The 12,227-nt window shown below is 42.9% G+C and overlaps 1 protein-coding gene across 1 annotated transcript in view; it reads left to right on the forward strand.

Annotated features, from left to right (window-relative positions):
- The window catches only part of LOC123767845 (procathepsin L-like), a 65,750-nt gene that overhangs the window by 39,064 nt on the left and 14,459 nt on the right, over positions 1-12,227 (forward strand). Inside the window, exons 6-7 of the mRNA XM_069310216.1 lie at positions 11,168-11,359; positions 11,532-11,697. Coding sequence (XP_069166317.1) covers positions 11,168-11,359; positions 11,532-11,697 — 358 coding nt within the window. The remainder of the gene's footprint in view (positions 1-11,167; positions 11,360-11,531; positions 11,698-12,227) is intronic.

Genomic DNA, 12,227 nt, shown 5'->3' on the forward strand with positions numbered 1-12,227 from the left:
CAGTCACAAGATTCAATTTCCTGTAGCCGGTACACAGCCTCACTTTACCATGCGGTTTCGGCACCAAGATGCAGGGTGAGGCCCAAGGGGACTCACAAGGGGTGGCCAGCCCATGATCCAGGAGGTACTGTACCTCAGCACGCATAACTTCCTTTTGGCTCGGGCTGATTCTGTAGAAAGGTTGACGAATCGGCCGGGTGTCAGGGAGTAGCTGGATGTCGTGCTGAACAACATTACACTCCTGTGGATCATCGCTGAACAACTTCTGATATTCCTTGAAGATTTTGATGAGAGGTGCACTATTACAGTCCTGCAAATATTTATGAAGATCAGTTAGGATTTCCAAGTTGGAAGGCACTGACTCAGAGTTAGTGCTTTCGGGAGGAGAAGCAGGAAAGCTCTCACTGTGGAGGTATGGACCTTGAAATGTTGATAATGATACTAACACGGTGGGGGGAGTATCTTGATACTGCTTCAGGAGGTTGACGTGGCACAACTGGGTCTTCCGCCGCCTATCTGGAGTCTCAAGAACGTAGTTGTGGTTGTTTTTGCACTCCTTGATGCGGTATGGTCCTGAAAACGTGTTTTGCAATGGAGAACCTGGGATAGGAAAATATGCTAGAACGAAGTCTCTTGGTTGAAATTTCCTAATTTTACTGCGCTGGTCAAAATGAGTCTTTATTTTATCTTGAGCTTTTAACAAATTGGTGCTGGAAAATTTACGCACTCTCTCGAGAATGTGCTTTAAGTTTTGAAGAAACTGGGGCACATTCAGAGGGTCACTGAAGGTGGCATTACATAGAGTCTTTGGAAGCTTTAAGAGGAGTACGGCACATACATCCATAGAGCATCTCATAAGGAGATACGCCTAGAGACTCATTTGGAAGACTTCTGAAAATGCACATGATAAGGTCAAGTTGTTTGTCCCAATCTTTCATGGTTTCATTGCAAAATTTCTTTAGGAGTGCATTAATTGTTTGATGACTACGTTCAAGAGAACCCTGTGAAGCAGGATGATAGGGGCTGAACAATACCTGAGTAATGTTGAATTCTTCCAGTGTCTTCTTGAAGAGATCACTGGTGAAGTTAGTGCCACAGTCACTTTGAACCTCTCTTGGAAATCCGTACTGGGTGAAGATCTTCAATAGTTGTTTCACCACAGTAGCAGCCGTAATGTTCTTTACGGGAACTGCTATGGGGAATCTGGTGGTAGGACACAGGATAGTTAGTATATAGGCGTTGCCAGAACTGGTCCGGGGTAAAGGACCAACACAGTCTATGATGAGCCTGTGGAAAGGTTCCGAAGGCACTGGGATAGGAGTCAACGGAGCCCTGGGAATAGAGATGTTAGGTTTACTTGCCATCTGACATATATGACACTGCTGTACATAGCTTTTCACATCCTTAACCATACCTGGCTAGTAATAGTCTTGTCTGATGGCGTGATAGGTCTTATTAAAACCGTAGTGAGAAAGTGCTCCATGGGCCAGGTGTAGAATCTCGGGCCGCAGGCTGGTGGGAACAACTAGTTTGTCGACATTGGCCCACTCGTCATCCTCCGTCAGCTTACTGGGTCTGTACCTGCGGTAGAGCAACTGATTCTCTAAGAAGAACCCAGGAATGCTGTCAGATTGAGTCTCGGCCTGGAAGAATAATGGTGTTAATGAAGGGTCCTCCCTCTGTAACTTACGGAACTCCAACATAGTACGATTCTGTGGTAGGTTCGGATGGTCTTGAGGGACAGCTGTTGTAGTAGAGTCAGCTGATTGCGGGTGTGCCGCTTGCACATGGGTTGTCACCAAAATCGGAGGAGAAACTTCATCACATTCTTGGACCTCCGGTGTAACATACTGCAAGATGGGGTCTTCCACGACAGAATCACATACCTGGGGTTTGTCCATTATGATTAAGTTGGAAGGTTGCAGATCTTCGGCCAAGTCATTGCCCAGGAGAAGTTGTACTCCAGACATTGGAAAAGACTTTTCCCTGATGGCGACTTGGACTTCACCGGGCATGAAAGGACAATCCAGGTGGACTTAAGCAAGTGGATATGGAGTGGTAGCAGTGAGGTCAGTGATAAGGACGGTTTCCCCAGTGTAGGTGATGTCAGGCACAGATGTTTTCAAAATGATAGACTGAAGAGCAGCCCTGTCCCTCAAGATCTTTACTTTAGAACGTCCTTCCGAATCTGTACGGTTGGCAGAGACAATTTCAGGGTACAGGTGTTTGCTGAAGAGAGAAAGATCATTAACAGGAACACCAATATTCATTACAGGCTTACGTGACTTAGGAGGAGTCGGTTTGGGTTTAGGAGTTTCACTAGAGCCGTTGTATTGGGCTCTTCCACATCTGTCTACGGTATGTCCATAGACCTTGCAATACCTACAGTACAGTTGAGAGGTAGCTTGATTGGTACTCACTTTGTCGTAATCAGACCCAGATTTCTTACTGGAAGATGCGTCAGTCGGTACCTTGTGTATAAGATTATAGGTATCAGCCGACTTAGCGCATCTGATGTAGTCGGTTTCTTCCTTATCCGCTAAATAAAGACGGATGGGAGCAGGAATACGTCGAAATAATTCTTCGACCAAAATTAGGTTGACAAGTTCTGAAAAGGTAGAAACATGGGCTGCTTCCAGCCACTTCATAAAATATCTCTTCTTTGTATTGGCAAATTCTAGAAAGGTGGTGGTACTTGCCTTTATATAATCTCGGAATTTTCGTCTGTAGCTTTCGGTGGAGAGAAGGTAGGCATCTAGAACTGCTTGCTTCAGGGTCTGGTAGTCATTCTCCGACGCTAAGGTACTGAGAGCAATCGCAGCTCTACCTGTGAGATGCACTCTGAGAAGGGTAGACCATTGATCTTCAGGCCAGCTAAGTTTTTTAGCTAGGACCTCAAAAGTAGTAAAAAATTCATCGACGTCTGACTCAACAAATGTTGGCATTACCTTACTTGCATGGGAGACATTGAAGCTTACTGGGAGATTAGCGGTAGCTTCTTGGTGCTGAGCGTGGTGTGTAGTTTCTAAGGTGTGTTCTTGTTGACGACATGCTAGAGCCATAACAGCTTGCTTCTTATCGTGCTCACGTTGCATCTCCAAGTGACGTTTTCTTGCTTCAAGCTGTACCCGCTCACGCTCTTGGTGTAGGGCCGCCTCTTCTTTCTTAGGGCCATCTCGCGTTCCTTTAGGGCCACCTCACGTTCTTATTCTTCTTTTTTTAGGGCCATCTTGCGTTCCTTTAGGGCAGCCTCTCATTCCTTTCTTTGTAGAGCTTCTTTCTCATATGCAGCTTGTTCTTGCAGTTGGACACGCTTTAGGGCAGCCTTTTGTTCTTGTTCTTCTTTCTTTAGCTGGAGAGCTTCTTTTTGTTGTTGGAGAGCTTCGATTTGTTGTTCACGCTCTATTTTTGCTAGTTCGAGCTTCAACTTCATTGCTGCCAGAGCATGTTTATCTGCAATAGAATAGTTTTCGTGAGCTTCAGAGTCTATAATGCCTTCATCAAAGAGGTGATCCAAGATAATTTTGCGCATACTGCCAGAAGCACTCTGGAACTGGTGTACAGGACCCCTTAACCACTCGACCATCACGACCGGACAAAAGATGATGGTAGCCTAGGCTAATTCCCCATCATCCTGCCTGCACTCTGATGGTAATCTTGGGCATGGTATTTTACCAAATCACCTCATTCTTTGGGGCACACATGAGGAACACAAATGCAAAGAAGCCTGAATGGTCCCCAGGCCTATATGCAGCTGAAAACTATCACCCCAGAAGTGACTCGAACCCATATTGTGAGGAGCACTCTGCAAGTGGTGTACAAGACCTCTTAACCACTCGACCATCACAACCAGACAAATGATGATGGTGGCCGAGGGTAATTCCCCATCATCCCGCCGGCGCTCTGATGGTAATCTTGGGCATGGTATTTTGCCAAATCACCTCATTTTCATTTGTGTTCCTCACGTGTGCCCCAAAGAATGAGATGATTTGGTAAAATACCATGCCTAATATTACCATCAGAGTGCCGGTGGGATGATGGGGAATTAGCCTCGGCCACCATCATCTTGTCAGGTCGTGATGGTTGAGTGGTTAAGAGGTCCTGTACACCAATTGCAGAGTGCTCCTGGCAGTATGGGTTCGAGTCACTTATGGGGTACTCACCTAATTGTACTCACCTAATTGTGCTTACGGGGGTTGAGCTTTGGCTCTTTGGTCCCACCTCTTAACTGTCAATCAACTGGTGTACAGATTCCTGAGCCTACTGGGCTCTATCATATCTACATTTGAAACTATGTATGGAGTCAGCCTCCACCACATCACTTCCTAGTGCATTCCATTTATTAATGCACTATTAATGTGCTGAAGTATTTGTCTTTGTCCACCCTGTCAATTCCCCTGAGTATTTTGTAGGTGGTAATCAATTCTGCCCTTACTCTTCTGTTTTCCAGGGATGTGAGGTTCAGCTCCTTTAGCCTTTCCTCGTAGCTCATTCTTCTCAGTTCCGGGACGAGCCTGGTTGCATACCGCTGAATCTTCTCTAACTTTGTCTTGTGTTTAACTAGGTATGGACTCCAGGCTGGAGCTGCATCCTCCAGGATTTGTCTTACATAAGTGGTATACAGGGTCCTGAACGATTCCTTACACAAGTTCCTAAAGGCATTTCATATGTTGGCCAGTCTAGCGTATGCCGCTGATGATATTCTTTTGATGTGGGGCGCTGGGAACATGTTCGGTGTGATATCAACCCCCAGATCTTTCTCTCTATTTGACTCTTGCAGGATTGTGTTCCGCCTCCAGCTCCCTTCGCCTAATTCCATTACCTTACACTTTCCTGAGTTGAACTTTAGCAGCCATTTTCTAGAGCATTCCTCCAGTTTGTCCAGGTCATCCTGTAGTCTCTGTCTATCTTCATCTAGGTGTGAGTTTTCAGTTGCTTATATGCCTGGGGACCATCCATTACTTATATATATATATATATATATATATATATATATATATATATATATATATATATATATATATATATATATATATATATGCCATCACTAAGAACATACTCTACTCCATGACACACTAGAAGCACAGTGTGCACTATAACACTCAGAAAACACACTCTGCTCCATCATACTCCTAGATTAAACACCACTTCATCACACACTAAAGACAAACCCTGTTTCACCATTCATCATGAAAAGGGTTTACACAATCCTACAATATTGAGCAGGAGCACTCTGCTCCTCTACACGCCGACCAATTACTCACCTATATTACACACAAAACTCTTTACATTCCATCGCATTCATAAAACACGCTCTACCCCCGTCTATACCTACTCTAGAAATATATATATATATATGCAACAATGATCACAAAAACACTGATCCAAGTATGCAGAATAACCACATATGAAAAATAGAAAATGCTTTTTCTAAATAATAGAAATAGAAAAATAGAAAAGAGCATTTTCTATTTTTCATATGTGGTTATTCTGCATATATATATATATATATATATATATATATATATATATATATATATATATATATATATATATATATATATATATATATATATATATATATATATATAATCTACTCAATCACACACATATGGAACATGATCTACTGCATCAAACACATGGAACATGATCTACTCCATCACTCACTGGGACATGATCTACTCCATCACACACACACATGGAACATGACCTACTCCATCACACACAGGGAACATGATCTACTCCATCAAACACTGGGAACATGATCTACTCCATCACACACAGGGAACATGATCTACTCCATCACACACTGAGAACGTGACCTACTCCATCACACACACACATGGAACATGATCTACTCCATCACACACTGGGAACATGATATACTCCATCACACACAGGGAACATGATCTACTCCATCACACACTGAGAACGTGACCTACTCCATCACACACACATGGAACATGATCTACTCCATCACACACTGAGAACGTGACCTACTCCATCACACACACACATGGAACATGATCTACTCCATCACACACAGGGAACATGATCTACTCCATCACACAAAGGGAACATGATCTACTCCATCACACACACACAGGGAACATGATCTACTCCATCACACACACGCAGGGAACATGATCTACTCCATCACACACACACAGGGAACATGATCTAGTCAATCACACACACACAGGGAACATGATCTAGTCCATCACACACACACAGCGAACATGATCTACTCCATCACACACAAGGAGCATGTCCTACTACATCACACACAGGGAACATGATTTACCCTATCACATAAAAGAAACATGATCTACACTAACAGACCCTGCAAATATATTTTAAGCCACATCGAAGAGAGTACTCTTTCAAACATTATACACCAACTCACCTCCTAACCTTGAGGATACCTTGAGGTGCTTCCGGGGCTTACCGTCCCCGCGGCCCGGTCGTCGACCAGGCCTCCTGGTTGCTGGACTGATCAACCAGGCTGTTGGACGCGGCTGCTCGCAGCCTGACGTATGAGTCACAGCCTGGTTGATCAGGTATCTTTTGAAGGTGCTTATCCAGTTCTCTCTTGAACACTGTGAGGGGTCTGCCAGTTATGCCCCTTATGTGGAGTGGAAGGGTGTTGAACAGTCTCGGGCCTCTGATGTTGATAGAGTTCTCTCTCAGAGTACCTGTTACACCTCCGCTTTTCAACGGGGGTATTCTGCACATCCTGCCATGTCTTCTGGTCTCATGTGATGTTATTTCTGTGTGCAGGTTTGTGACCAGCCTCTCAATTTTTTTCAACGTATAGATTATTATGTATCTCTTCCGCCAGCGCTCAAGGGAATACAGATTTAGGCTCTTTAGTCGGTCCCAGTAGTTTAGATGTTTTACTGAGTGGATTCTAGCAGTAAGGGTTCTCTGCACACTCTCTAGGTCAGCAATTTCTCCAGCTTTGAAAGGGGCTGTCATTGTGCAGCAGTACTCCACTCTAGAGAGCACAAGCGTTTTGAAAAGTATCATCATTGGTACAGCATCTCTAGTGTGAAAAGTTCTTGTTATCCAACCTGTCATTTTTCTTGCAGTTGTGACGGCTACTTTATTGTGTTCTTTAAAGGTAAGGTCTTCCGACATGAGTACACCTAGATCTTTTAGAGTGCCTTTTCGTTCTATGTTATGATTTGCCTGAGTTTTGTACGTAGTTTCCTTTTTATATTTTCATTTTTTTCCGTAGCGCATGAGCTGGAACTTAGCTTCGTTAAACACTATATTATTTTCTGTAGCCCATACAAAGACCTAATCTACATATGATTGAAGGTTTGCCGTGTCCTCTATGTTGCCAACTCTCATGAAGATCCTAGTGTCATCTGCAAAGGATGATACAGTGCTATAGGTTGTGTTCTTGTCTATGTCCGATATGAGGATGAGAAAAAGTACTGGAGCAAGCACAGTACCCTGGGGGACTGAGCTCTTCACGGTTGATGGGCTGGATTTTATTTTGTTGACTATTACACATTGGGTTCTGTTAGTCAGGAAATTGTAGATCCATCTGCCTATTTTTCCGGTAATTCCTTTTGAACGCATTTTATGTGCAATACCACCATGGTCACATTTATCAAAAGCTTTTGCGAAATCTGTGTAAATTACATCAGCGTTTTGTTTGTCTTCCATAGCATCTAATGCCATATCATAGTGGTCCAGCAACTGCGACAGGCAAGAGCGCCCTGTTCTGAAACCATGTTGTCCGGGGTTATGGAGATGCTGTGATTCCATGTATTTTGTGATCTTACTTCTTAGCACTCTCTCAAAATTTTTTATGATGTGCGATGTCAGTTCTATCGGTCTGTAATTCTTTGCCTCTGCCTTATTTCCGCCTTTATGGAGTGGTGCTATCTCTGCTGTTTTTACTATGTCAGGGATAACGCCAGTATCTAGGCTTTGTCTTCACAGAATGTGAAGGCCCTGCGATAGTTTTTTTTCAGTTCTTGATGAATATGGCGTTCCAAGAATCCGGTGCAGAGTGCATAGGCATACTGTTTATGGCTTCTTCAAAATCCAGTGGGGATAGGGTGATGTCTGATATATGATTTGATGTTGGTATCATATCCACGAAAAATTCATTTGGGTTATCAATCTTTAGTGCGTTTAGTGGCTCGCTGAAAACAGAGTCGTACTGCTTCCTCAGTAACTCGCTCATGTCTTTTTTGTCATCGGTGAAAGTTCCATCTCCCTTTCGCAGAGGCCCGATACTAGATGTGGTTTTTTATCTTGATTTTGCATAGGAGAAAAAATATTTCGGATTTCTCTCTATTTCACTGATGGCCTTTTGCTCTCTTTGCCTCTCCTGGGTTTTGTATAATTCTTGTAGCTTGAGTTCAATTGTTTCCATTTCTCTACCTAACCTTCTTCGCCGTTCTTGAGATAGGGTACGACTCTCAAGTTGTTCCCCGATTCGTTTTCTTTGCCTATATAGGGAACGACGTTCCCGTTCCAGTCTGCATCTCTTTCTCTTTTTTCTTAGGGGTATGCGGTTTGAACATATTTCTAGTTCTACTGAGCTTATTTTTTCCAGGCACTGGTTCAGGCTTGCATTTTCTAGCTGTTCTTCCCAGTTTATTTCTGTGAAGTCCTGGTTTATTTGCTCTAAGTTTATCTGTTTATTATTGAAGGTGAATTTGCTTAAATCTCCTCCACCGAGAATCTGGACTGGTTTTGAAGGTCCATTCCCCATGGTTGTCAGAACTTCAATTAAGTTGTGATCTGAGTAACAGGTATTTGTAATCATTATGTTCCTGATCAATTCATCATTATTAGTGAAAATGAGGTCCAGCGTGTTCTCCTTCCTAGTTGGTTCTACTATTTGCTGGTTAAAGGCAAACCGTTAATCAGTAATCTGATATTACTGTATTAGCCAGGTGCTTCAATTTCATTTCGAACATTATCCGCAAGCAGGATAATGTTCGGGGCTGGATTTGTGAGGTTTTCCAAGCAGTGTTCTATTTTCATTAGTTGGTCTTTAAACTGCTGAGGGTTTGCCTCCGGTGACTTATATACAAGGACAATAACTACATTTGGATCTCTATTTTGATTATCAGAACTTCCACCATATCATCTGAGGTGTTTAGCAGCTCAGTACAGATGAGTGTGTCTTTGATGTAGAGGCTGACCCCACCCTGAAGCCGGTGTTTCCTGTCACACCTGAAAAGATTGTACTCCGTGATCCATATTTCACCATCATAGTAGCCCTTTGTGTGAGTTTCCGTTAGGGCTGCAAACACTGCATTCGCCTCATGAAGGAGACCATCTATAAAGTGAACTTTGTTGGATTTGCGTGTTTTTATACCCTGGATGTTGGCAAATATAAATGATGTTATCGTGTTAGTGGAAGTGCTGGATGCTTTACTTGGTGTTAATATCTGAGGCTCTGGTAAGGAGGCCACTGTGTTTGCCTCCTCTCTAGCATTTGACCAAGTTGGTGTTAGAGTCTGGTCATTTTTAGCCATTCTTCTCCTCCTCCTCTTGCTAAAAAATTATCCCGGTCGATGGAGTAGTGGCTGTTTTCATAGTGGTAGTCTGTCGGTTTTATTCGCCTGGTACCTCTTATATGAAAAGCTAGACATTCAGCATTGAAGCACTCTTTCCTGTCCAAAGAGTTCTTGCAAATTTCTGGGTGAAATATTCTCAGCTTTTGGTACATTTATCTGTATTGAGGAGGTTTCTGCACTTTCTAGGGTGATCGTACTTACATGTTCCATTTGTTCTTCCCGATATCCCATGTTTACATGTAGCCCATTTGTAATACCAACAGATTTTGGGCCCTTGTTTTGTTTGTTTCCCTTTGCCAGGGACCGCACTCTGCTGCGGCGTCCCCGACACTGTGCTCTGCTCCGGTGCCATCGCCACCGCAATCTGCTCCGGTGCCCGCAACACTGCGCTTAGCTCCGGCGCCATCGACACCGAGCTCTGCTCAGGCGTCCCCAACTCCGCGCTCTGCTCAGGCGTTCCCGACTCCGTGCTCTGCTCCGGCGCCGCTACCACCGAGCTCTGTGCCTCATCTGGTTGTACCTTGGTGTCATGTACAGTTTGTTTGAAGACATTATAAATTGCTATGCAAGCTTCTATTAGTGATTCTCTGTTTTCGGCGGGAGTTTTATCCAGGATTTCCATCATCTTCAAAATAGTTACATCATCCTTTTTTGCAGAGCCAGTACACAGAGTGGTCACTGGGACCATTTCTCCTTGAATTATTAGTCATGTTGGCACATTTTTTGAGTATGGCTGCTGAACAGAGTTGGCATTGAAAGCTCTGTTGGTAATCTACCTTCATGTTGCATTCTATATACGTTTTTATCAAAGACATTTTTGTTGAACACTTCTGTTCAGTGGTGATGGTGCTTAGAGGGTGGGGTGTTGACCGTGGGTGTTTATCAACTTGAGACAGGCCTGGAGGAGGCTGTATGGACGGGCAGTGTTGCTACCACGTGTCGCACTCTTAATTTGTTTTGTTCACTTGTTCGATTACTTTACTTGCATTTTCCCACTAGTTATCTTACAGTAGAAGTGTTACATACCTCGTATATAAACTTGTTCCATCCATCACGTTAGCTCTGCTCCATCAGTCACATTAGCTCTGCTCCATCCATCATATTAGGTCTGCTCCATCAATCACATTTGCTCTTCTTCATCCATCACATAAACTGTGCTCCCTCCATCACACAGTGGAAACACTTTCCCACACAGACACCGGAAACACAATATACCATCACACACTACCAGCATGATCTTAACACATCTAGGTGAGAACAGCTAGGTAAGTACATCTATGTTATGCTTTAATTCACACTTCACAAAGTGTCATCACAAGTGTTGACTGTAAGTCAGTCTGGCAACTGGAGCATCAGTGTCCTGCTTCTCCTACTTTAACTGCCAGGACGTTGATTGGTCGCTCCATAAACATGAATGTATTTATATACCTAAATATTATATTCTGGGTTAGTGCATCTCGGCATTAACTTATTGCGACTTTTTTCCTCAATAATGTGAGGTCCTAAATATAGAGACCATTATCGGCAGTAGTGTTTAAGGTTACTCATGCTTACTTATCATTCTGGCACAACTACAAGAAATATATACGTGATTCTCTGCCTGGCATTTTACCCAGACCGGCTCCTTGGAGGGTCAACTGTTTCGTAAAACCGGTAAACTGGTGAGTCTCTCCGAGCAGCAGCTGGTCGACTGCGCCGGCGGTATATACAATAACCAGGGATGTAACGGTGGCATGATGAATAATGCCTTCAACTACCTCAAGGCTTATGGGTCTGACAGTGGGCCTTTCTACCCCTACGTGGGAGTGGTAAGTGTTCCTCATCAACACTACACGTTCTTGGCTGCAAACTGACAATTATATTGATGATAATTAATATAATTTTGTAAAGATAATTTTGAATTCTACGTTTTATGCTATTAACACAATATATTTTTGCACGACTGAGATAATTGATTTTTTTTTAATTTAATATTTGCAGCAAGGGACTTGCAAGTTCTCAACAAGCAACATCACCGCCAGAGTAACTGGTTACATCAACGTAGCTTCACAAAGTGAGAGTGCTCTGATGACAGCCTTAGCGACCATAGGTCCCATCTCAGTGGCCATCGATGCAGGCCACTCTTCATTCCAGTTCTACAGCAGTGGTGAGCTCACACCCGTGTGTGTGTATATATGCAAAGGAAGGGTCCATCAAAACAAGTGAATATATTAGGGGTAGTAGAGGAACAGGTAACGGATTTGTCTCAGGGCCTTCATAAATCAAAGGCAAACAAAAGAAACAAAAGACGAAGGACTTGAGAACAAATAACAGTAAAAGTGCTTTTACATGGATGGTAAGTGAAGCTGTAGAAATCCTGGGGTTTAAAGCTGAAAGTACCATTACCTGCAAGCCAAAGATGTGTTCTTTATTTTGTTTATTATTTTCTAACACATACACGGTCACAAATTTACAATACTAACCAACTTACACACATCCTGTATACACATACATACACACACACACACACACACACACACACACATATATATATATATATATATAATATATATATATATATATATATATATATATATATATATATATATATATATATATATATATATATATATATATATAATGTCGTACCTAGTAGCCAGAACGCACTTCTCAGCCTACTATGCAAGGCCCGAATTG

The sequence above is a fragment of the Procambarus clarkii genome, chromosome 67 (genome assembly GCF_040958095.1).
Source record: "Procambarus clarkii isolate CNS0578487 chromosome 67, FALCON_Pclarkii_2.0, whole genome shotgun sequence".
Lineage (NCBI taxonomy): Eukaryota > Metazoa > Arthropoda > Malacostraca > Decapoda > Cambaridae > Procambarus > Procambarus clarkii.